General features: G+C 59.8%; 2 protein-coding genes across 3 annotated transcripts; both read right to left on the bottom strand.

Annotated features, from left to right (window-relative positions):
- Window positions 1-599: 599 nt before the first annotated feature.
- Window positions 600-7,072, bottom strand: LOC127035139 (neurofilament heavy polypeptide-like). 2 transcript variants are annotated; one of them, XM_050924626.1, is made up of 3 exons: window positions 6,219-7,072; window positions 5,586-5,705; window positions 600-3,597 (listed from the first exon to the last, which is right to left on the bottom strand). In XM_050924626.1, exons 2-3 carry the CDS (start codon window positions 5,635-5,637, stop codon window positions 1,469-1,471), a joined length of 2,181 nt encoding a protein of 726 aa, XP_050780583.1. In that variant the 5' UTR covers window positions 5,638-5,705; window positions 6,219-7,072; the 3' UTR covers window positions 600-1,468. The 2 variants fall into 2 exon arrangements, with proteins under 2 accessions (XP_050780583.1, XP_050780584.1); XM_050924627.1 differs by lacking the exon at window positions 6,219-7,072 and having other exon boundaries at window positions 5,586-5,759.
- PALM3 (paralemmin 3) lies at window positions 6,354-19,880 on the bottom strand. Its single transcript, XM_050925548.1, has 6 exons — window positions 19,801-19,880; window positions 13,271-13,322; window positions 10,825-10,905; window positions 9,388-9,509; window positions 7,090-7,189; window positions 6,354-6,440 (listed from the first exon to the last, which is right to left on the bottom strand). The coding sequence occupies exons 2-6, from the start codon at window positions 13,313-13,315 to the stop codon at window positions 6,354-6,356; spliced, it is 435 nt and encodes a 144-aa protein (XP_050781505.1). The 5' UTR covers window positions 13,316-13,322; window positions 19,801-19,880.
- Between the last annotated feature and the right edge of the window lie 5,723 nt (window positions 19,881-25,603).

Genomic DNA, 25,603 nt, shown 5'->3' with positions numbered 1-25,603 from the left:
CCAGAGAGGGGATGGGACTTGCCTAACGTCACCCAGTAGTAAAATGGCAGAGGTGGGCACAGAACCCAGCAGGCCATCACTGGGTAGGGTGACCAGATGTCCCAACTGTTGGGTCTATTACCCCCCACCCCCATCCTGATTTTTCACACTTGCTGTCTGGTCCCCCCCACACAGTCACAAGCAGCGACTTCCCATTGAAAGTGACTTTAATTGTGAATCACTCAGTACTGACCCCTGCTGGACAGCTCAAGGCTAGCCCGCGTGCCCAGCTCTCGCACACTCGTTCCAAACAAGAGCGGTTTAAAGGGGGGGGTGGGGGAGGGCAGAGACAAACCCAGCTTTGGGGCCTGTTCTACTGATGCCCATCACCGTGGCATCTGAGGCCCAGATCCCCAGGGACACAAAAACACCTCTGAGACTCAGGGCCAGGCTGCTCCAGCCTGTCCGATTACTGAGCTCCAGGGCTGCTCGAGCCAGAGCTGGGAAAGGGGGTTTGGTCCTGCAAGGGGCAGGATGCAGGCGCTGGAAAGCTGGGCTGAGGACTGGGGGACGAGGTGGTTTCTGAGGCCTCCCTCACTGACCTGCGCAGGGTGCCCCCTCCTGGCGTGGCGACGACTCTGGGAAAGGTGTCTCGGCCAAGACATGTTGGGGAGCAGGCAGCCGGGCAGTGCCCCGCTCAGCTGGAGGCTGAGCTCACGTGCTCGTGTGTACACGTCTGGGTGTGTGCAGGCATCTGGCGAGGCACTTGCCAGTGTGCGATTGTGTCGGGCCCGTGTGTGAGTGCGAGAGTGTGAGTGCACCTGTCTGGGCCGTGATGCGTGTGCAGTGTCTGTGTGCAGAGGGGTACGCATTGTGTCTGTGTGTACTTCTGTACTGGGGGGTGCACGTGTACTTGTGAGCATGTCATACTAGAGCTGCATTTGTACCTAGGAGCTTGCCCGCATATTGAGGGGTGTGCGGGAGACTGGGCGTGTGTACACGTTTGTACGCAGAGGTCTGTATTCAGGCAGGGGCATGTGCATTCATGCGGGGGGGGGGAAGCATGCGTGTATACAGGCGTGTGCAGAAGTGTGAGCTGGGGCCCTGAACACCCAGGAATAGGAGACCTCCCACTTTGCTCAGCACTCAGAGCTCCAAAAGGGGCAGACGTGGCAGGGATGGAAGGAAAAGGACCCCTCCATGGCGGGGCTGGGGACAGAACCAACCAGACATGAAATTAGCGCTGCACCCAGCAGCCATGTCCTGCCAGCAGGAGACAGGTGCCCCCCAAACTAACTGCCTACTCCAGGCACCCCCCGTAGGAAAACATCAGGCAGAACAAATGAACAGCCTCCCCGGGGGAATTAAAACACCAAGGAGCTGAGCTGCGGCCGCAGGGGCCCCCAGGCACTGGAGCAAGGCCCCTCTGATCGGCCAGTCTCCGGCTGGGGCTCTCGACGCCCCATCCCAGCGGCAGGCGGGGCCGGGATCACATGACAGAGCAGCACTGGCACGTCTTCTGCTTGCGTCTGCCCGTCTCCTGCCCATCTCCCGGCCGGGGGGTGGTGGTGCTCCTGCCCTGGCATGGAGAGGCGGTGTTGACAGAGGCGGTGGTGTATGTCGGGGCCTCTGGGCTCATGGCTGCCAGCGACTTCAAGGTGCCAGCTCCCGGCTGCAGGTTCCTGGCCACGGGATCCTGTGGCTGCTTCCAGCCCATCCGGAGCCCAGAGGCTTCCTTAAGCAGAGGCTGCTGCTCTGGGTGGAGCTTCCCTAGGTTTTCAGTGGTTTCTTCTGCAGCCGATGAAATCAGGCCAGTGCCGCTGCCTCCTTTCAGGGCCATGCTCTGCCTGGGTCGGGAAGGCACCTGCTCCGGGGTTGGTGCTCTGCGGGGTGAGGTAAGCGGTACCTCCCCGTGAAATGCAGGGATTGGCTCTTGGCTGGAGGGGATCTGGCTGTGGAATGAATCTTCAGCTTTGTGGGGTGAAGGGATCTGGTCCTGCAGAGCTGCTTTAGCTTCGTGGGGTGAAGGGATCTGGTTCTGGAGAGCTGATGGGGTCTGGTCCTGGAGGGAAATGTTAGCTTCCTGCAGAGAGGAAGGGATCTGGTCCTGCATAGATTGGATCTGGTCCTGCAGAGAGGATGAGATCTGGTCCTGCAGTGCTGCCTTAGCCTCTTGTGGTGAGGGAATCTGTCCCTGAAGAGATGTTTTAACTTCCAGGAGAGACAATGGGATCTGGTTTTGCATAGACACTTCAGCCTCCTGCAGAGAGGAAGGGATCTGGTCCTGCAGAGCTGCTTTAGCTTCGTGGGGTGAAGGGATCTGGTTCTGGAGAGCTAATGAGATCTGGTCCTGGAGGGAGATGTTAGCTTCCTGCAGAGAGGAAGGGATCTGGTCCTGCAGAGTTGCTTTAGCTTCGTGGGGTGAAGGGATCTGGTTCTGGAGAGCTGATGAGATCTGGTCCTGGAGGGAGATGTTAGCTTCCTGCAGAGGGGAAGGGATCTGGTCCTGCAGAGAGGAAGGGATCTGGTTCTGCATAGATTGGATCTGGTCCTGCAGCACTGCCTTAGCCTCTTGGGGTGAGGGGATCTGGCCCTGAAGAGATGTTTTAACTTCCAGCAGAGACAATGGGATCTGGTCCTGCACAGTTGGGATCTGATTTTGCATAGATACTTCAGCCTCCTGCAGAGAGGAAGGGGTCTGGTCCCAGAGAGCTGCTTTAGCTTCATGGGGCAAGGGAATCTGTCCCTGCAAAGCTGGGATCTGGTCTTGCAGAGGGGTTTTAGCCTCCTGAAGAGAGGAAGGGATCTGGTCCAGCAGAGCTGGGATCTGGTCCCGGAGAGCTGCTTTAGCCTCTTGGGGGGAGGGGATCTGTCCCTGCAGAGCTGGGATCTGGTCCTGCAAAGAGACCTTTGTCTCTGCTGTTTCTCCCACTCCTGCAGCTTGGGGATGCTCTGCCACGGGGGACACCTGATGCTCCTGTTCCCTAGCAGGCTCCTGCCACATAGGGCCTCTCCCCTGAGTGGGTCCCAGCTCCTGCGGCCTCTCTGGTTCTGCTGCCCTGCTCCAAGTCCTCTGGGCAGACTCTGCCTCCTCCATTTCCGTGGCTCCCCTGGCAGGCTCAGCCGAGATCTCCCCCTCTTCCACGACCCCGATTGGCTCCTCCAGCTCCCCATCTGGCTCAGGCCTCGGGGAATCGAGGCAGCAGTTCTCAACTGGCAGGGCCTGCACCTCCCCCTCCTGCACCCCGGATTCCCCCTCCGGCCCCTCTCTGCTCCCTTCTCCTGTCACGCTCTCCTCCATCCTGCTGTCCAGGGCGTCACTCGCAAAGGCAGGTGGGCTCTGTGGCTCCCGCTCTGTCCTTCCATCCCAAGCCTCCTCCAACCCATTCTCTCCCCGGGGAGCTTCCCCCTCCGTCTCGGGGGACGTCCGCCTGATGGCATCCATGCTGCCCACTTCCTGGCCCAGGTGGTTTCTAATGATCATCTCCACTTTGCCCATGCCCAGCTTCTCTGGCTGCTTGGCGGAGGCCCCTGCCCCGTCATCCCGAGTTCCTGGGGCAGCAGAGCTGGCTTCAGTCTTGCCCTCCCCAGGGCTGATCCCCTCCATGCCAAAGGGACCTTGAAGGCAAAAGAGAACGTGGGTCAGCCTCTTGGATCTCTCCCCATAGCCCCAGGCGGAGGGAGACCTGTCCCAAGGTGGCTGAGGAGATACTGGTCTGTAGGCAACAGCATCACCTGGGGGATCTTTCAGACTGGTCCCCAAGCAGGAGGCCCCCTGCTAGAGATGGTCATTACTGTAGGGGTCTGTGGGCTTCGCCCCTTTGCCTCCATGTATAACAGAGTGCTTCGCTGACCTCTCTGGACTGAGCCTCCCCATGCTGATCAGTCCCATTTGACTGGTGGGGAAACCAAGGCACAAACAGGGAGGTGACTTGTCAGCAGAGGAGCTGGACCTGCTTCCTTTAAAGGGCCCGGCCACCTGTGACATAGGGTACAGCTGTGCCCAATTGGGCCAATCAAGGGGGTGGGCGCAGCAGCCGGGGCTATAAGGGACCCAGGAGAAACAGAGAGCAAAGTGATCCTGTCAGGAGGATGTAAAGGGCCCTGGGGAAGGCTGAAGGTACCAGAGTTTGCCAGGCTGAAGGTTGGAGTTGCCTTCTTCTGAGCTGGAGCCGAGGGCCAGGGGACTAGCTGGGGGGTGTCTCTGAGATGGAGTGATGGAGGCTCCCCAGCTGAGCATGCCCACCCAGCGAGGGGAAGGGGGTCCACTGGGAAGTGGGGGGCTGGGCCTGGCAGAAGGCCAGGAGAGGACTGAAGGTGAACAAGCCGCCGGACATGGTATGTGCCACACTGATGGACCAGATGTTGTGTGATTTTAAGGGCTCCACGTTCTAGATCTGAGGGTGACAAACTGACTCTTTGGGGACTCTGGTAAGGGTTTCTTTGTAACACCCTGGCCCCAAGGAGGGGCAGCAGAGAGGCCAGAGACCCAGGCGGGGTGTCCTTGGGGGCCCTATGCAGAATGGTTCACTAGTAGAATGGCTCACAGCCACTGGGGAAGTTGTGGCAGAGTCAGGAAAGGAACCCGAGGATGCTGGTTCCCAGTACCCTCATCTCCCCATTGCACCAACCTTCCATCCCCCAGCTGAGATCAGAACCCAGGAGTCCTGGCTCCCAGCCTCCTGCTCCGATCACTACAGCCCACTCCCCTTCCAGAGCTGAGACCAGAACCCAGGAGTCCTGGCTCCCAACCCCCTGCTCCGATCACCACACCCCACTCCCCTTCCAGAGCTGAGATCAGAACCCAGGACTCCTGGCTCCCAGGCCCCTGCTCCGATCACTACACCCCACTCCCCTTCCAGAGCTGAGACCAGAACCCAGGACTCCTGGCTCCCAGCCCCCTGCTCCGATCACTACACCTCACTCCCCTTCCAGAGCTGAGACCAGAACCCAGGAGTCCTGGCTCCCAGCCCCCTGCTCCGATCACTACAGCCCACTCCCCTTCCAGAGCTGAGACCAGAACCCAGGACTCCTGGCTCCCAGCCCCCTGCTCCGATCACTACAGCCCACTCCCCTTCCAGAGCTGAGACCAGAACCCAGGACTTCTGGCTCCCAGCCCCCTGCTCCGATCACTATACCCCACTCCCCTTCCAGAGCTGAGACCAGAACCCAGGACTCCTGGCTCCCAGCCCCCTGCTCCGATCACTACAGCCCACTCCCCTTCCAGAGCTGAGACCAGAACCCAGGAGTCCTGGCTCCCAGCCCCCTGCTCCGATCACTACAGTCCACTCCCCTTCCAGAGCTGAGATCAGAACCCAGGAGTCCTGGCTCCCAGCCCTGAACACTACATCCCACTCCCCTTCCAGAGCTGAGACCAGAACCCAGGAGTCCTGGCTCCCAGCCCCCTGCTCCGATCACTACACCCCGCTCCCCTTCCAGAGCTGAGATCAGAACCCAGGACTCCTGGCTCTCAGCTCCCTGCTCTCACCACGTCCCATGCAGGTATCCCCAGGCTGAGATTTGGTCCTGGCTGCCCTCGAGTACTGGCCTAGCTGCCAGGCCAGGGCTCTCAGAGCAGTGGTGCCCCATCCCAGCCCAATGCTCACCTGCTCTCGACACGTCCCCATTCTCCAGGGTCTCCTGGGCTGCCACTCGCATGGCCCTCTTGGGGGGGACTGGAGCCAGGGGGAGGGAAGGTTCAGTCTCGCAGACACAACCCCCCCTACCTGGGTTTGGTTGGAAGAGAAAGGAGGCTGGGTTGATCACCGAGAGAGGCTATCCTGCGCTCTCCCTCCTCTGCCCTGCCCCAGAGGGACCCCCTATGGGGAGAGGAGCCCCCAGGACACATTCAGTCCCTGCCCCATCGATATTACATTGGGACACTCCCCTCCCCCCAGTCACCAGCCTCTGTGCTCCACGGGCAGCCCTGGGACAAGCCTCCGGAGCAGGGGTCGTTCCCCTCTCTTGCGCACATGGTTGGCTTCTGGGCATGCCGGCTTTCCCCAGCCGGCTACTCCCTCGGGCCCCCATGACCTGAGCTGCGGGATCCTGCTCCCTCCCCACACACTGCGACACCAGCCCATCGCTGGCTCACGTCCCACAGCTGACACCAAACTCCCCTGTTCCCTGAGCCTCGATTCCCTTGTGCCTTGGCCCTGCCAAGCCTCCCCGAGCCTCAGGAAGGGACCTAGCCATGACCCCCTGGGGAAACCAGACCCGGCCAACAGGGAACAACTTACCTGCCAAAGCAGAGCCAGCCCCATGGGCCTGAAAGAGAGACACAGGCGCCTTAGGGGGTGGGGGTGACAGCTTGGGGAGGGGACTGGGGACAATTTATTGGCCCAGAATGGCTCCAGCCTCCTGTTTTCCAGGGGTCAGTTTTCCTTCATCTGGGGTTGTTTTTGCAGCCCAAGAAGGAAGCAATCGAAGCCCAAAGGAAACCCAAGGAGAACCAGGGAGTCCTGAAAAGAGGCCAGAGGCTCAGACACAGGGCTGGGGGGAAAGAATTTAGGCCATAAACCGTAAAGACGAGACAACTCAGGTTGGGGAAGGGATAGAACAGGAGCTGCTCAACAGGGTGGGAGTGAGGAGGCTGAAAGCCCCCTCAACTTAGCCGGCCAGTGGCCTGACCAGGGGTAATTACAAAAGGTGGCAGGGCCCCGTCTGGTCAGTGGCCAGAATTTTTTGCATGTCAGGGCACAACCAATATTGTATTTTTAGCCGCCAGGTTCAATGAAATGGCAACAAGCCAGGCCAGGGAGCAAAGGGCTCTGACTCTCCCTCCACCCCCCAAGGGATGGGTAGCAGGGGAGGGCTGGGTGGGAGTTAGAAGATTCTGCCCCTCCCATAGGCATCACATTCACCCCTAGGCTGTGCTGTCTGCATAACCACAGAGGGACCTCACTATATCTTCAGGGGGACTGAGCCTGCCCCATCCCCTGCTGCCCTCTTACCCGCCCCATGTGCCCACCTAGGAGCTAATCCTTGGGAGCATGCAGAGGGGGGCTCCCCCTGACTTGGGTACGGCCTGTGCCCCCCTGCCCCACAGCTCCCCCTCTTCCTGGGCTGCTGCAGCACGCGCTCCCCTCACCTCCTGCCCCACTGCGTTACCTCACAGGTGCCCCCTGCTGGCCGCTTGGCATCTTCCAAGGCCTCGTGCGACTTGCCATGATGCTCCGGGTTATCCAGCTGCTGCATCTGAGATTGGAGGCTGCAGAGAGAGGGAGAGAAAAGCTCCCAGGCTGGGTCCCTTTCCATGGGGACTCGGGCCGACCCTGCTCCCCAGCCACAACCAGGATCCCGGGCAGGAAAGCAGAGACACTGAGCTCAGTTTGGCCATGTAGAATTTTGCCCTGGCCCCTGCCTGTTGGGGGTAAAAACCCCATTGGCCTCTTAAGATGTCCGAGGAGCAAACACTAAAGCACAGGCCCCTGCAAGTCAGGACACCCAGGTTCTATCCCTGGCCTGACATTTCCCTTCATCAGGCCTCAGTGCCCCTCACATCCTTTATGTATTTAGCCTGTGAGCTCTCTGGAGCAGGGACTGTCCCTCACCATGTCTAGGTAGCACCTGATACAAGGGAACCCTGATCTACCGACACATAATAAAAATCTAAAGGGAAATCTCCTTTATTTGGGAGCAGTATAGGGGCTAAGCCACATAGGTGCCAGACTGAAGGGGAGTCTCCATAACTAGCATGTGCGTTCACAAGCACACACCCCTGCCAGTTTATTCCCATGTGCACGCCAGTTTCATTGGCTTTTCTAACCCAGCTGGTTGAAATGGTGAGTTCTGTATAAATGGGCACATTGCAATGATATCATGTTGCCAATATCCTTCTTGTTTGTTACGGGTTCACATGCACAGACAGCACGGTCCAGGGGTTGGAGCAAGGGGGACTGGGAGTCAGGTCTCCTAGGTGCCCAATCTCTGGTTTTGAGAAGCAAAATCTCTGGTTATGATTAGGTGTATTACGGTAAAGCCTAGGTGCCCCAGTCACAGACCAAGACCGCGTTGTGGTAGATGCTGCAGAGACAGGACAAAAAGACCCTGCCCTGACAGCTTCTGATCTACATCTGGGACAAGAGACGCCAGCTGGTTACAGGCAGGCGGGCAGCCCAAGGAAACAGCTCAGCCCTTCTCGGGTTGGTTGCAGGCCTCCCGGCAAAGGGGAGGATTTGCAGGTGGATAATGAGGTGCTTCTAGGGGGTTTACGGGGAGCTGCTCCCAAGCCGGGAGAAAGCACCGCAGGGCTGGTTTGCAAAGGGTCCAGGTGGGCACTGGAGACGGGAGTTGGTAGCACAATTGTGAATGAGAGACAATTGGTCCGGCGGGGAGAAGCCATGAAGGAGATGACAAGCAGCTTATGTTTGATACGATGGAGAAGGGGGAGCCGGGGGAGGGATGCCCTAGCCCGAGTAAACCTAGAGGCTACAGCGGGGGGGACTGGGGGTCAGGATTCCTGGGTTCCATTCCCAGCTCTGCTCCTGCCTCACCCTGTGGCCCTAGGCAAGTCACTGCCCTGCTCTGTGCCTCAGTTTCCCCCTGTCCTGGCAAAGTGCTGTGAGATTGTTGGGTGAAAGCAGCTCTGATTGGGCAGAGAGATCTCTAAGTTCCCTTTAGATGGACAGACCCCAGGGTGGGGGGTCCTCCCATGTGCAGGGATAAAAAGTTCCAGGGTTTAATAAACCTTCCAAATTCAACATGTGCGACTTGCTCAGCTGTGGCTTCTCTGGCCCATTGTTCTGAGCGGTGATTTAATCCTGCGGAGTGCTGCTTACTCGGCATTCAGTCACCTCCCCGCCCCGTGTCCTCCTTTTGATTCCCTCAGCGCTTTGCCTACGCTACAGCTTCTGTGGTTTCAGACCATTTGTCTGCTTTGTAAATGTCAGATTCCTTTGCTCTGTTTTACTTGCATGCTTCTTCCGGTCCAGGCAGGGGAGGGGAGCTCTTGGGTAACGGGTAGGGGGTGAAGTACTGAAGGCTCATGTCCTCCACCAAAAGTTTGGGCGACCAATCCCCAATTCCAGATCTGTCTGCTTCTACCTTGCTTCCCTAAAATCCCCATCAGATCTTCCTTCCTGTCCCGAACTGCTGTGTGGCTGGTAAACAGTTGCACTCCTCATCCCAGAGATGGCTGCATTTCAGAATCGAGAGAGCAATCCCCAGGCAGCTTGCTGGGCGAGAGTTAATCAGAGGCCCTGCCCTGCCCGGTGGCTGCAGCTCAAGGCTGAATGAGTAATCCCCAGTGCTGCATTGCTGTGTGGCCATTAAAGAGCTGCCAAGCCCCGCCCCAGAGGTGGCTGCATTTCGCTGTTGGGTGAAGCATGTAAAATGCTTTGTGATCCCTCCCGAGGAAGAGGCCCGCTGCAGATCTCCCCTGCAACGTACCCACTGCCCTCTCCTTACCTGGACAGATCCTGCTCTAGCTCCTGGATGCGGGACTGTGTCTGCCATAGCGGGGAGGTGGGGTCGTTCTCGGGGGGCAGACACGACCCCTCCATCAGCCACCGGTCTCGCAGAGACTTCCTCTGGGGGAGGAGAGAGCAGAACATCTTCTAACAGCCTGCCCCTCCCCCGTGCCCTGGATCGAGGCCACATGTACCCATGTGCCCCCCCCACGACATATAGCCATGCACCCATGCTGTCACGCAGTCACATGGACATCAACACACCCCATGTGTTCTATTACAGCCCCTCACCCCACAGCACACGTCTCCTTACCATTGCTCCTGCTCCATGCACATGTGTGTCCAAGTATAGCGTACATACATGTAAATGGGGACATACAGACACACACACACACCAACTGCACCTATGACCCTGCTGCAACTTATGCTTCATGCACAAGGCTAGACCAGGGATGCACACATGTGCACAGGCATGGACACATGCATGCACACACACGTAGACATCCACAGCCTTACACATGTGTACACACGCCTGCACGGCACCCACACACATGCTCTGGTTCAGTGGCCTGTGGCACTTCAGCACCTGGCAGGTGGCTCCACCTGCCCCAGGAGCCAGGCAGCAGGTGGCCTCTGACTGGTAATAGGATCCGCGCCATGGGTGGGCCCCAAGACAGGAATAAGTGGGGTGGTGGGAGTTGCTTCCCTGCACATGGCCCCCCCTGCTAGCTCACATCAGTGCCAAGGGGTTTGCCATGCACTGCACAGGGTGGGGCTCAGGTAGCCCCCACCCTGTGGGGGTGCTGGTGTGTCCCTGTGCAGGAACTGCCACCCCCCAAAAGCCAGCACCTCACACTGGAAAGCAATCCCTGCCCCCACAACTCCCAAGGCAGACAGGGATCCTGGCACCCCTTTGTTGGGCTGCTCCCCAGCAGACTCCACCCCCAAAGTCCCCTAATACCCCTCCCAGACCCCACAGACGCCACCCACACTCCTTCAGATCCCAGAAGACCAGCCCCCAGCTCCCCTAACCCCACCCACCCTCCACAGACACCCCCTCAGGTCCCCTAACACCCTCCACAGACCCCCCCAACAAATCACCTAACACCCCCCACAGAACCCCTCACACCCAGGAGACCCCCACCCGAGACCCTACCCCCCAACGCCCCCCACAGACCCCCTCACCACCAGGAGATCCCTACCCGAGACCCTACCCCCCAACACCCCCCACAGACCCCACCCCCCACAGACCCCCTCAGCACCAGGAGATCCCTACACGAGACCCTACCCCCCAACACCCCCCACAGACCCCCTCACCACCAGGAGACCGCACCCCCCAGCTCCCCTAACACCCCCCCAGGAGACCCCACCCCCCAGCTCCCCTTACACCCCCCATAGACCCCACCACCGTCCTCGCTGCCCCCAGTCCCGGTACCTTCAGCTGCTGGGCTCGGAGTTTCTCCTCCTCCAGCTCCCGGCGCGCCCGGAGGATCCGCTCCTGCACCTTGCGCCGCCCCTGCAGCCGGGGAGCAGCAGGAGTGAGGCTGAAGCCGCCGCCCTGCGGGGCCAGACGCGGCGAGCCGCGGACAAAGAGCCCTGGGCGGGGGGAGCCCACGTGCGCCGCCAATGGGACCCTGCGGAGCTGGCACGGGATAGACCCGGCCCAGGGCACCCCCGTGTCCCTGCTGCTCTCCACCCCGCGTGCACACGCGTGTCCCTGACACTATTCACCCGTCCGCACACGTGTGTTGTCCCTGACCTGTTCACCACCCTGCACATGTGTCCTTGCTTCTGTGCATTCTGAGTGCACACACATGTGCCTGACACTATTCACCCATGCACACGTGTGTCCTTGCTGCTGTTCTCCCCATGTGCACACACGTGTCCCTGACATTATTCACCCATCCGTACACGTGTGTTGTCCCTGACCCTGTTCACCACCCTGCACATGCGTGTCCTTGCTTCTGTGCATTCTGAGTGCACACACATGTCCCTGACACTATTCACCCATGCACACGTGTGTCCTTGCTGCTGTTCTCCCCACATGCACACGTGTCCCTGACACTATTCACCCATCTGCACACATGTGTTGTCCCTGACCCTGTTCCCCACCTGTGCACACGTGTGTCCTTGCTTCTGTGCATTCTGAGTGCACTTGTGTCTCTGACACTAGTCACCCATGCACACACATGTGTCCCTGCTGCTGTTCACCCTGCATGCACACACATGCCCCTGACACTATTCACCCATGCACACGTTTGCCTTTGTGCACACGAGTGTCTCTGTTGCTATTCATTGCCTCTGCCTGCTGCATCACAACCTCTGTGCACACGCGTGTTCCTGACACTATTCACCCCATGTGCACACGCATGGTACAAATGCTGCTCACACCCATTTCCATGTCATGTAGACTTATGCATATTGCTACCCCCACATGCCTGCTGCTCCATCTCAGTCCCTGGCCTGATCCCCCTTCTCCCCCATCCCCCTTTCCCAGGGTGCTGCGCTGGGCTGGGCAGGCCTCCAGGTCCCTCTCTCAGCCTGAAACGCCTGGACTGGAGAAAAGCTGCTTCTGGAGCCACTGCCTGCTGAATAATTGATTTGTTAATGACAGGCGCGGGGCGGGGGGGCAGGGGGGAGAGCCAGGGCTCAGGTTACTCCCCTGGCTGCTAAGAGCTTCCTGGCTCCAGGATTCAGCCCAGCCCATGGGCCTGCAGAGACAGGAGGTCACTGCTGTGACAAACAGGCCCGTTGTCAGCTCCAGCAGGCCCAGAAACTGGACCAAGTCGCCCACCGCCCAGCACCTGTTGGCTGGACAGCCGGACGGCGGGCAGTGGGGGGAGCTCGAGGCTAGTCCAGTGCCAGTTTCCCCCAGCAGGGGGTGCTGTGGGGAGCGGGGCAGGAGCGCTGCCTGTGGGTGGAGCTCGTGGCCACTCCAGTCCTAGCCCCTCCCAGCAGGGGAAGCTGTGGGGCGCGGGGCAGGAGCGCTGGCTGTGGGGGGAGCTCATGGCTAGTCTGATGCCAGTTTCCCCCAGCAGGGGGCGCTGTGGGGAGCGGGGCGGGAGCACTGGCTGTGGGGGGAACTCATGGCTAGTCTGATGCCAGTTTCCCCCAGCAGGGGGTGCTGTGGGGAGCGGGGCAGGAGCACTGGCTGTGGGGGGAGCTCCCGGCTAGTCTGATGCCAGTGTCCCCCAGCAGGGGGCGCTGTGGGGAGCGGGGCAGGAGCGCTGGCTGTGGGTGGAGCTCGTGGCTACTCCAGTCCCAGCTCCACCCAGCAGGGGGTGCTGTGGGGAGCGGGGCAGGAGCGCTGGCTGTGGGTGGAGCTCGTGGCTACTCCAGTCCCAGCTCCACCCAGCAGGGGGCGCTGTGGGGAGTGGGGCAGGAGCGCTGGCTGTGGGGGGAGCTCGCGACTAGTCCAGTGCCAGTCTCCCCCAGCAGGGGGCGCTGTGGGGAGCGGGGCAGGAGCGCTGGCTGTGGGGGGAGCTCGCGACTAGTCCAGTGCCAGTCTCCCCCAGCAGGGGGCGCTGTGGGGCGCGGGGCAGGAGCGCTGGCTGTGGGTGGAGCTCGTGGCTACTCCAGTCCCAGCTCCACCCAGCAGGGGGTGCTGTGGGGAGCGGGGCAGGAGCACTGGCTGTGGGGGGAGCTCCTGGCTACTCCAGTCCCAGCCCCTCCCAGCAGTGGGCGCTGTGGGGAGCAGGGCAGGAGCGCTGGCTATGGGGGCGCAGGCTGTGGGCCTCGCCTGTGCCTTGGGCTGCTGACTCGCTGGGATTCTCCCAGAGCAGGGCAAGCAGCTCCGGAAGGGGGTGGGGGAGACGGTGCCGGCCTGGGGCCCTAGGCCTGCTTTGGCTGGGGTCCCTGTGGGTGGGGAGGGGTCCACTCACCACGATGGCCTCTAGGCGCTGCGTGTACAGGGAGCTCTCTGCCATCTTCCCTCTGAAAGACAAACCGAGCCTGGGGACGTGGCCAAAGGTCGAGCAGCTCCAGCTTTCTCCTCCGTTCCTGCCCCCTCTATCTCTCCTTCACGTGCTCCTTTTCCTGCCCTTCTTCCCCCCCACATTCCCTCTCTCTGGGTCCCTTCCCCGCCTCTCGCCTGAGCCAGAAGCGGTTGAGGGATTCAGCAGCAAGTCTGGACAGGACAAAGGGGGCTGCAAAATTGCTGTCGGCCTCAGATTCCCCTGCCAGGGAGCACAAGCTGGGACCACGCTGCATGGGGGAGGGGGGGTTCCACTCCCCTCTGCACCCCCCCAAGGCCTTTCTGAGCTAAAAAATCAGTTTATGCCTGTTTAGAAAATCAGCTGGCACTTCCCCCCCAGCTGAATCAAAGTCGCTGTGTTTGCAATCCCAGTCCCGGCCTCTCCCAGCAGGGGGTGCTGGTTTTGGGGGGGCGAGCTCCTGGCTACTTCAGTCCTGGCCTCTCCCAGCAGGGGGCACTCTGCAGCACTCAGCAGAGGGATGAGAGGAGGAAATCCAGAGGCCCCCCCCACCACGCCCTGTGCCGTGCAGGGGAGCCCAGGGGAGTGGCAGCACTGGGAGAACAGAATGTGGAGCAGAGCGGGCATCTGGCTGGCATGGGGGGCATTGGGAGGGGCTGGAGGGGGCATCGCCAGGGGCAGATGGACCCTGGGCATTTGGGATGCTGGCAGGATCCTGATCTTGGTACCCAGCTGGGCAAAAATTCCAGGGAAGGGGCTGGTGTGTGTATGGGGAGGGGTGAGGGGGATCTCTGCTCTGGGGAGGGGCCGGGGGGGAATAGGTTGGGGCAGAGGGGCCTTGCCCCATGCAGCTTGCCCTACGGTGTGGGGCACAGAGAGCAGGGGCAGAGCAGGGGAGGGGGCACATCAGCTATTGGCATCGGCTCTGGAGCTGCCCACACCTCCCCCCAGCTCTGTGCAGGAGGCAGGGGCTTGAGAGGAGACGGAGTGGGGACCCCATCCTGCCCCCCCTGCCCTGGGAGGTTTGGCAGAAACAGGGTTTGGCAACTGGCTACTGAAATGCTTCCCTTGGGCCGGGGGTCCTAGGCAGGGCAGAAGGACCCCTTCAGGTCCTAGCACATTCAGCAATAGGCTGGGCCCCCTTTGTGCTCCTCTGGGGGCCGAGCCACCCGGGGGGGTCACCTCCCCACAACCCGGCCCAGGTGCCTGGGGCTGCGGTGGGTGATAGACACACAGACAAACACACTGCGAAGGGCTGACAGCACGAGGGAGGGGAAGGGAGTGGAGCCACCAGCGCCTCTGGGCGCCCCATCCCCACTCCTTTTCCCCCCACACTCGCCGAGACGCAGCTGTGCCGCAAGATGGACAGACAGACACTGAGACCCAGCGGACAGCGGGATCCGCGCTGGGGGACTCGCTGGCTCCGTGCCCGTGCCTGGGTGTCCGGCCACGCTGCATCATTACCCTTGCCAGACCTGGGTCTCACGGCCGCGCTAACGCGTCCACACTGCTGCGCCGACCCTCCGGTTCGGGTCTGCCATTCGACCTGCCTCCACACTGCGAAGTGACAGGGCTCTGCCCCAAGTCTCAGCAAGACTCAGGCTCTGACCCACCCTCCTTAGCAGGGGCCACAGGCCCAAGTCCCGAGCTGTTCCTGGCCCAAGTTAGGCTGATTTGAGTGTGGACGGAAGGAGGACTAGGCTCAAACCTGAGTGGGCACCCAGGTTCACGGTGCAGTGTAGTCGTACCCACAGCTTGAGAGACACACATGCACTGTGAGAGACACAGAGACACACGGGGACACCCCCACACACAGGGGCCCAGACGTGGGCTGAGTGTCACTCTAGGAACTCCTGTCTACACTAGAAATGGTTTGCCAGTGGAGCTAGACCAGAGCAAACTCCCCTAGTGAAGATATAACAGCTGTATTCCAATGCACAGCAGCACAATACAGGGATCGCTCTCCCAGCAGTGAAATGCAGCTGCCTCTGGGGTGGTTACGACAGCTTCTATCAGAAAAAGAGCTGATATGGCTTACACCAGTTCTCTGAGGGAAGTGAGCTATCCTGGCAGGACTTTGATGCTGGTGTAACCTCGACCCCCGCCCCCACACCCCCTCAGAAGGATGGTTCAGGGCAGGCATTGGCAGGGAGAGGTGTGGGGAAATGGCCATGGGGAAGGAGGGGGGGACAGTATCCGATCAGAGCTGGGTCTCTTTGCCCCTGAGGTTACTTGAGGCCGTCTTGTCCAGCCCCCCACCCCCACCCCCATGCCCATCAGCAGCCAGGTTAATAATGGACACTGACAAACTGCAGGATCAGGGAAAGTGGAGGCTGGCAGATGCCAGGGAGCTGGACTGGAGCAGGCCCAGGGCAGAAGGGGGCCGTGGCCACATCCCAGGAGGCAGGCACAGGGTCGGCATAGAGCAGGAAGAAAGGGAGGACTGGGGCCATATCCTTCCTTCCACCCAACACATCTCTTCCCCAGGACCGGCGCTAGGGGTTTGAGCGCCTTAGGTGGACGGCAATTTTGCCGCCCCGCGCGCTGGTCCCACGGCTCTGGTCGAGCTGCCGCAGTGGTGCCTGCGGATGGTCTGGTGCTCCGTGGCTGTGGTGGAGCTGCCGCAGTGATGCCTGCGGGCGGTCCACCAGAGCCACGCGAGCAGCCAACCGTCCGCAGGCATGACTGCGGCAGCTCCACCGGAGCCGCGGAGCACCAGACCCTCCCCAGGCACCACTGCGGCAGCTCCACCGGAGCCGCCTGCTGCCCCCTCTGGCAAAACGGCACCCACCAATTATTCTGGCGCCCTAGGCGATTGCCTAGGCTGCCTAAATGGTAGCGCTGGCCCTGCTCTTCCCCCTGCTGGCAAGGTCCCACGCTTGCTACGTTCCCCCCATGCATACACACTCTGATGCAGACAGGGTCCATTTCTACATACAGGCTCCCCAGAGGTGGCTGCATGTCAGTGCTGGGTGAGCCAGCCCTGTGTGGCATTGTTGTGCGCTGGTATGCAGCTGCCATGACCCACCCCAGAAGCAGCTGCATTTCAGTGCTGGGTGAGTGATCCCTGTACAAAATTCATGAGTACTGTTTTACACTGCCACGCCCCACTCCAGAGGTGGCTGCATTGCACTGTTGCACAAAGGGATCTGTATCTATATAGAGAGATTCTTCAAGATGAGACTCCACAGAGACATTTAAGATCCAGGCCCTGGTTTATCCTCCCTGTCCTTGTCTTTTTCTTGCTGGCTCACTCTGTTACTCCCCTACCCTGTGTTTTACTTTGGTCCTCTGCCCAGCAGCTAATCGAATTCAAACCCATTTGCTTTAGTAACAGCCCCCAGCCACAGACCAGCTGCCAGAGCTGAGGTGGGAGCCAGGGACGGGCCAGAGGGAGTGAAGTCCCTGTGTATTTAAGCAAATAGACCTAGCCACAGAGGCAGTGAGCCAGAGGCCTGCGCACTCCAGCCAACAGGCTAACCTGGCTCCTGCCCTTGTTTCTAGCCTGTGTGAATTCTCTCCTACATCAGCAGCCTCAGAAGATGCAAATCGCCTTGTGTTTCTACTCACTGTCCCCCTCCACCAATGCTCTGCGCTGTTACCGAGCTGCCGCATCCCACCCCAGAGATGGCTGCATGTCAATGGGTGAGCCATTCCTGCGTTGCGTGGCAATGTATCGTTACGCAGCTGCCATCTCCTACCTCAGAGGTGGCTGCATGTGAGTGCTGGGTGAGCCGTGCCTGTGTGGGGTTGCTGTGCGCTGTTACACAGCTGCTATGTCCCACCCCAGAGGTGGCTGCATGTGAGTGCTGGGTGAGCTGTGCCTGTGTGGGGTTGCTGTGTGCTGTTACACAGCTGCTATGTCCCACCCCAGAGGTGGCTGCATGTGAGTGCTGGGGAGTCGTGCCTGTGTGGGGTTGCTGTGCGCTGTTACACAGCTGCTACGTCCCAACCCAGAGGTGGCTGCATGTGAGTGCTGGGTGAGCCGTGCCTGTGTGGGGTTGCTGTGCGCTGTTACACAGCTACTACATCCCACCCCTGGAGGGACCTTCCCTAGGGGCTGAGAGCAGTCTGGGCTCAGAGTCCCATTTGCTGAACTGGACTGAGACCTGTCAAACTCACTACAGGCAGATCCACCCAATTCCGTCATTCTGGTGACCGCCAGTGAGTGCAGCGGAGACCCCAGGTGGGCTTTCTCCCCAGGGACATCAATGTGAGCCCTCTGCCCAAACAGCTCCAAATGGCACTGCCTGGCATCTGCCCCTTTGGAATTAAAAGCTCTTCAGTACAAAAGGTGCTGGGACTCGGGGGGCAGCCCAGCCTAGAGCCCTGAGCAAAGACCTGGGAGCCAAGACACCTGGGTTCTATTCCTGGCTCTGGGAGGGGAGTGGGGCCAAGTGGTTAGAGCAGTGGGGCTGGGAATCAGGATTCTTGGGTTCTATTCCCAACTCACTCACAGTGACGCTGGGGAAGCCCTTTGGCCTCTCTGTGCTGTCAGATACATGGAAGATCCCGATCCCTTCCACACCACAGGCTTAACAAGTGAAAGCGGGATCCTTGTGGTTATTTGCAGAGCCATGAGGGCTGACGGCGCTTTACCCCAGGCACCTGTCAGCAGAAAGCCCAGCCCAAGGGCTAGCCCTGACTAGTAGGGTGTCATTAGCCATCCCCAGCCCTGGCAGGGCTCCCGGGCACCCCAGACATCAAGGAGGGAGTGTCCCCCCAACCTGTTCCACTCAAAGGCCTGGTATGATGCTCTGGCAGTCAACCACTCCCCCGCAGGGCACTTAGCCAGGGCTCCCAGGCCTTCAGACTAATGACTTCTGATTTGTTCCTTCCTAGGGACAGCAGCTAGAGGGAAGATTCTGGAGTGGCTGGAACCTCTAATGAGTGTGTGTTGCAGGAGTCCTGGCCAGGGGATTGAACCAGGGATCACTGGAGCTGGGAGCATGCACTGCTCCTTAGCTGGGGGTCCAGCAGCCGGGGACGTGGCCCAGGACCTGCAATGCACAAATCAGGGGCCCCAGGTGCAGTGTCATAAAGGGTTCAGCTGCAGAAGGGGCTGGAATTGCCCAGGTTTTGAGCTCTGAGCAGAGCATCCTTCCCCTGCGCTGCCCAGCAAACCCACTGGGGGGCCCCTCTGGGTGCGAGCAGGAGAACAGGCCCCCGAACAAGGCAGGGCTGAGCAGAGGAGTTTGCTGACGGGCAGCTCAGCCGTGTACGCCTTTCTTCGAGGGGCATCTCGGCTCTCTGTCTCCCCCATTCTGATAGGTGGCAGCAGGCGGTACTGCACTTCCTGGGTAGTGCTGAATAGCTATAAACCCTCCCGCTCCCATTCACACCTGCAGGAGCAGCCAGGGTTAGATCCGCTCTGGATTTAGGGGTGTGGTCAGCTCGGGGAGGGAAGTGGCATCTAGTGGTTACAGAGGGTGGGTGGGGGCTGGGAGCCAGGACTCCTGGATTCTCTCCCCAGCTCTGGGAGGGAAATGGGGGCTGGTGGTTAGAGCAAGGGGGGGCTGGGAGCCAGGACTCCTGGGTTCTCTCCCCTATGCTGGGAGGGGAGTGGGGTCTAGTGGTTACTAGTGCTGGGGTGCCAGGACTCCTGGGTTCTAGACCACAAGAGGGCCAATGTGTGGGGACAATGGAATATTCTGCTTGCCACTAATCCACCCCTCTCCATGCTGCTACGGGTCCGCCCCCCTCTAGGCATGAGTTCAGGTTCCATGGTCCGTCTGGCACTTTGGCCTCCCTGCCTGGTTAACTCCTACTTGTTATTCCATCGCCACTGGGACCTGGGCTGAGACCCGACCAGCCCATTTCACCCACCGAGGGACCGCGTGGTTCAGTCTGGCCCTGGGCTGCATTTGACCTGGTGGCCTTGAGGTCAAAGCCCAGGCAAGAGCCTCGGGAGAGCTTGGTTCCTATCCCCTGGGGCCTTGCAGCCTTCTCTGTCCCTCTGCTCCCTCGCCCCCCCAGCTCACAGGTGCCCGCGATAGTGGGTCCCTCCCTTCCTCCACTTACCGCTGCTGCAGCTGCCGCTGACTCTACCAGGGGTGCGTGGGGTGGGCTGGTTGAAGCTTGCAGACCCCTGGCAGTGTCCCCCTCCCTTGTCCAGCCAGAGGGAACTGCTAGGCAGGACTGCCGGCGCTTCACCCTCTGGCTCGCCAAGTCAACGGCGCGGCATCATCAAATCTCTCCCTCCGCCTCACGCTGGCACTGCGCTCCCTGCCGCGAGCTGCCTTCCCCGGCGCGGCTTTGGGGGGACGGCTTGGGAGAGCAGGTTAGGCCGGTTTGGGCTCCGGCGAATGGCACAGGCAGGGAGCGTTGAGCAAGGGAGGTGGATTTCCCGGAGGGAGCTGGAGCGGTTCCGGGTCTGGACGCCCTTGAGAGAGCTCTCCCGCGCCCCCCTGTCCCGGCCCCTGCCCGCGTTCCTGGGTATGATCTGGAGACACTATCAGCTGTCTGGCTGAATTATTTACCAGCATTCCTGGGCTGCCTTGTTCAGCCACCTGTCTGCTCTCTCTCCCACATGCATGTCCGGTGGGAGTGCAGATCCCCGGCCCTTCTCCAGCTTCCTCTGAGCAGGACCGTCCAGCCAACGTGATGGGGCACCCTGCGATCCCCCCTGCAACCAGAAGCAGCTGGAGCAAGGGGACGGCTTGGCAGCCCTGTCACTCGAGGGCCCTGTGTCGGGCGCCACAGCCGGGCACCACTGCATCGGAGGGCGTTATGCCCGCTGTGCCCAGGCGCAGCAGACAGCGCATGGAGCGGGCTGATGGGAAAGGCGCCCGGAGCGGGTGAAGCACGGGGCGCAGTAAAGGAAGCTACACGTAGACACATGCTGGTCCCTGGCGGTGCTAAGCCAGGCAGCGAGGTGGCAGGCACCACATGTGCAGAGACATCATCTCTTGAACGGGGCTTGGCCGGGCTGAGTCCGTAAAGCTGTAACAAATTAACACGGGGGACTTTCAATGGTCAGCAAAGGGGGGGCTGGCTGGCTGGCCATGCCGTCGCACCGCGGGGCTCGCGTTGGATGTTTGCAGGCCATGATTTCCGCAGCTGCTCTATGGAGGAGCTTCACCAGCCGGTGGAGAACATCCCTGGCGGGCGTGGGGGTCGTGCCACCAGGATCTGCCTTCTTCAGTCCCTGCAGGCAGGGGCCCTGCATGCACCGTAGCTCGGAGATCCTGCCGCATGCATCCCAGTGCAGCTCCCTCACATTTAAAATCATAGATAGATCATTAGAGTTGCAAGGGACCTCAAGAGATCATCTAGTCCAACCCCCTGCTCAAGCAGGACCAATCCCCAAATGGCTGCCTCAAGGACTGAGCTCACAACCCTGGGTTTAGCAGGCCAATGCTCAAACCACTGAGCTATCCCTCCCCCTTGCCCCCCAGACTCCATTGCATTGCCCAGCTAGGCCAGCCCCCCCACATTCTCCTGCATCCCGCACCTTTGGGGTGCATGGTGCCACTGGCTTCGCTGCCTGCCCCTGCTGGACAGTGTGGAAGATGTCCCCTGGCCGCAGCTCTGGTCCCCACCATTGTGGGGGGTGTGTGGCGTAAGGGATATTTCCCTGAGTCTGGGTCAGGTGATTTTGCATTGAACCTAAGAACGTCTGTGCTGGGTCAGACCAATAGGCCCATCCCAGGGCAGCCTGGCCCTTTAATGGGAAATGGGGCTTGTCAACTGGAAAATGAAGGTGGGATTCAGCCAGGCCGCTAGGATCAGCAGTGGGGAAGCAGGGGAAAGAAACTCAGCAAAGGGCTGGATGGGAAAACTGCTGAGAACCCCAAGGCCCTTGCAGCAGGCCCAAGGGGACGGCGGGGGCTGCAGAGGGGGGTTTCCTGCCAAGCTGTCTGAGCCAGAGAAGAGACAACCAGGGAGAGCTTTAGCTCTGGAGCAGGGAGGGGGGAAGGAGCGATGGCTGGACGAAGGGCTGCGTGAGCTGAGTATGGGGTTTGTGTTAACGACCCCTCCCCGCACTGGAGTGTTAGCCGTGGGAGAAAGCCCCGGTGGTCTAGTTCTGGGAATTTCTGAGGGAAGCTGAGGCTGGGGCTGCTGTGGCGCCTTCCCTGGCTACGAGAGGGTAGTGACCCTGTTACAGGGCCCATCTAGCCTGGGACACCCCCTCCCTCAGATCACACCGCTGGAAAATCCAGGGGCAGGAAATACTTTTTTCTGCTGCCCAGGAAGGCTGAGCTGCTGATGGCACCATGTCCAAAACACTGAACTAGGAACGCGTCTTGCAGGTCCGCTGCCATGTGGGGATGGGAGGGGGGTGGAGGGAATCCTGTAGCGTCACAGCTGCCCCCTCCCAGGTGTGGGTGCTGGGCAGCCCCTTAGCATCACAACTCCTCTCCCAAACACGGAGTTTGGGGAGGGGGATCCATTTGGCTTCACGGCCCCTTCCCACACACTGAGTACTAGCCACCAGCCAGCCAATTTCAGGGGGCACTGGACAGATCTCTCAGAGGGATGCTGAGAGGTACAGAGAGGCACCTGTGTACATGTACGCATGCACACACACTTACACACACACTTACACACACACATCTCTCACAACGTGTGCCAGACCTCATCCAGGGCACTAACTCTTCCAGTTACGACTCTTTGGAGGTGTGGGGGTAGATGGGAAATCGCTGTGCTCTTGAACAAACTCAAACAGAAAAACGAGACCCTATCACCCGTGGGTGAACACTTCACAGCGTGATCACTCCATTGCTCCCCTCCCAGTCCTCATCCTGCCAGGAAACCTGCCCAACACCTGGGAGCTTAAATTCAGACCTTTGGTAGACACTGAACATCAGGGACTGAGCAGAGACCCTAGATTTGTGGCTTATTACAACAATCTGTAACCCACTGAACCAGCGGCTCTCAACCTTTCCAGATGACTGCACCCCTTGCAGGATCTGATTGGTCTTGCGTACCCTGAGTTTCACCTCGCTTAAAAACCACTTGCTTACACAATCAGACATAAAAATACCACAATGTCGCAGCCCTCGATTACTGAACAGTTGCTGACTTTCTCATTCTTACCATATCGTTATAAACTAAACCCACTGGACTATCAATATTGTACTTACATTTCAGTGTATAGTCTATAGAGCAGTAGAAACAAGTCCTTGTGTGTATGAAATGTTAGTGTGTCTTGGCTTGGCTAGTGCTTTTTATGTCGCCTGTTGTAAAACTAGGCAAATCTCTAGATAAGTTGATCTGCCCGCTGGCAGACCTGAGGGTACCCCTGGCTGAGAACCATGGCACTAAACCCCATAAGTTGGGCCTGGGTGACAGGGGATGGATCACTCACTAATTGCCCTGTTCTGTTCATTCCCTCTGGGGCATCTGGCATTGGCCACTGTCTGAAGACGGGACATTGGGCTAGACAGACCGTTGGTCTGGTCCAGTCTGGTCGTTCTTATCTTCACGAAACTCCCTCTGTCTCCTTCCTCGCCTCCAAGGACTGGAGAGGTGTTAACGGCCACCTCACCTTGCATGATCCCTTGGAATGTGTGTGACCCACTTCTGCTAAGCACGCTGTCCCGCTTGCATTTAGCCGTGATGCTCTGAGCACTTTCCCCAGATCTGGAGAAGAGCTCGGTGAAGGCTTGTGTCTCTCCCCGGAGATATTTCTCTCACCCACCTTGTGTGTCTATACAGTAATAGTCTGGGACCATCTCCTCCCACTCCTACGCAATCTTTCACCCTGCTGCCACTAGGTGGTAACCAGTCAGACTTTTGCTCCCACCTTCAGAGAAACCCCCAGTGTGTTTTCATTCAGCAAAGCGGACGCTGGACCTCTGGGTCCTTTTCTGCCCATCTGCACTGGGAAGCGGTGAGGCCCGAGCGCACAGGGGCCATGACCCTAATGAACCTGGCACTGGATTCAGCTTCCCTCTAAGAGAAGGAAGCTTTTGTCCAGACCCAGGGTCAGCCCCGGAGCTCAATTCCCTGACGCCTGTGACAATGCCACCCCTCTGCGCCTCTTTTCTTGGCAGGGCAGGGAGCCAGTGCAAAGCCGCTCAAAGGAAATGCTCTTTCATGCCATCTGCAAGGAGCCTGTGGAACTCCCTCCCACTGGATGGTGTGGGGCCTGAGGACCCAGTGAGAAGCCAACAGGGCTTGGAAGTTTATACTGCTAAGGAGAAGGCCCAGAGGTTTCTGCCAGCAGAGAGATTTGAAAGAGTTAAAAATACCATGTGCTTTGGGGGTTTAAGGCGGGGTGTGAGGAGGAGACCTTGATAGGGGCACATTGTCCCATTCCTGCCTGCTTGCAGGGGACACACCTATCTCTGAAGAACCTTGGCCTGCCCCACCTTTCCCTGTAGTTGCTCCCCTTCCCCGTGGTGATTGCAATCTCTCGTGGCTGGCATGGGCAGGTTGGCATGTCCCATACCACCTGTGGCCCTGCCTGCCGATCCTGTTTGTTCCAGCCCCGGCCATTGCGACACCGCGAAACAAGAGGCGACCAAGCAGATCCCAAACCCTGGGGCAGTGCCGCTGACTGCCAGGCCCTGCCCGTCCCTCCCATTCTTGGCTCAGCAGCTGGATCCAGTCCCTGCCAGGCAGCCAAGAGGGGTTGTGCAAAGCCTTTGAGCCTGATCTGAATTAGCTGAGTCCTTGAGTGTCCTCTAGTCCCATGTAAAGAGCTGGGGGAGGTGGGTACTTAGCGCCGATGACCCCCCCACTGCTCCACCCTGGCCTGGCTGCTGTGCCAGGCTAGACTCCAGCTCCAATCCCTCCCTCCCACACCTGGATCACATGCCAGACTGGGTACACACCTGCCCAAAGTCAGCGGCAAGGTGACTCTGTCTGCTGGGGCCAGGAGGTACCTTCCCCAGCTCCAGGAGGTGGGAGGGGAGCCGGGGAAACAGAAGTGTTAAAAGGGAGGGCAGAATCTGTGGGTGGGGGGAGATACATCGACATTCTGCCCCCCCCCCCAAGGCTACTGTAGATCCACTACTCACCTCTGCAAGGGATTGTGGGAGCAGGCTCTCCGCCCCCCATTCCAAACTTGAGGGGCTCTTATGTCTTAGAGGGCTCACAGGTTTGCCTGGATGTGGGTCATGGCTCCCAGTATTCCAAAGGGAGCACCGCATATTCCCTGGGGGACCCCAAAGTTAGCCATTCCCCTTTTATGCTCTCCTGCTTTGGTGGGATCCCTGCCGAACCTCCCCCCTGCCCCTACCATTTCCATTCCCAGCAGTGACCTTCCCACTTTTCTCTTAGGAGGCAATGGGGGAACCTATCAACCGGGGTGGGTTTGGGCTCTCTTCCTCCCCAGGTGGCTGAGATGCAGCATCCTTGTTTGACTGGCATGGATGGCCCAATCCCACCCAATCCTAGAGGCCCCTAACCAAGAGCGAGACTAACGTTGTGCCCAGCCCTGCATAGACCCCACCTGAAATCAGGGCCCCATTGTGCCAAGCACTGCACAGACCTCAACTGAGATCAGGGCCCCCACTGTGCCAGATGCTGCCCAGACCCCAACCGAGATCAAGGCCCCGTCGTGCCGGGCACCGCCCAGACCCCCACCGAGATCAAGGCCCCGTCGTGCTGGGCGCTGCCCAGACCCCAACCGATATCAGGGCCCCGTTGTTCCAGGGACTGCACAGGCATTTAGTGAGAACTGGTGCTGCAGAGCTAACAATCCAAACTGACATGGCAGATGAAGGCAGGATTGTTCTTCCCATGGTAAATATGGGGAAACTGAGGGCCAGAGCCACGATGTGACATACCCCATGTCACGCAGAACTGGAAATAGAACCCAGGTATCCTGCATCCCAGCTGAGCTCGGAAACCGCAGAATGATCCATCTGCCTTCACCAGGCAGTCCCCCTCCCAGAGCAGCCTTTGCCTGTGTGTGCTATCTGTGGGTCAAGTACCCCATACCGCAGTCATCTCCCAGCCGCCAAGGCCTCTTCCTGTGCGTGGGGAAGGGGAGGGTGATTGGATAGCTGCCCCAGGAGTCAGAGATTGTGAATCCCTGCCCCCTAGGCTGAGACCAGACAACTTGGCACATGTAACCCGCACTCAGCCAGGTGAGCTAAGCAGAGGCACCGGCCCGGGGACCAGCAGCGGCATTTGCAGAGCTGGGCAGCTGCTTAGAGGTCCTCCCAGAAGGGTTGAGAATGAAGGGACCTCCTGGCTACTCCAGCCGCGACCGCTGCCAGCAGGGGGCGCTGCGGGGAGCGGGATAGGTGCGCTGGCTGGGGGGGGCTGGTCCCGGCAGGGGGCGCTGCGGGGAGCGGGGCAGGTGCGCTGGGGGTCGGGTCCCGACAG

Source organism: Gopherus flavomarginatus, chromosome 16, assembly GCF_025201925.1.
Source record: "Gopherus flavomarginatus isolate rGopFla2 chromosome 16, rGopFla2.mat.asm, whole genome shotgun sequence".
Classification (NCBI taxonomy): domain Eukaryota; kingdom Metazoa; phylum Chordata; order Testudines; family Testudinidae; genus Gopherus; species Gopherus flavomarginatus.
The sequence above is the reverse complement of the archived record's forward strand: the minus strand, read 5'-3'. Positions and strand labels throughout refer to the sequence as shown.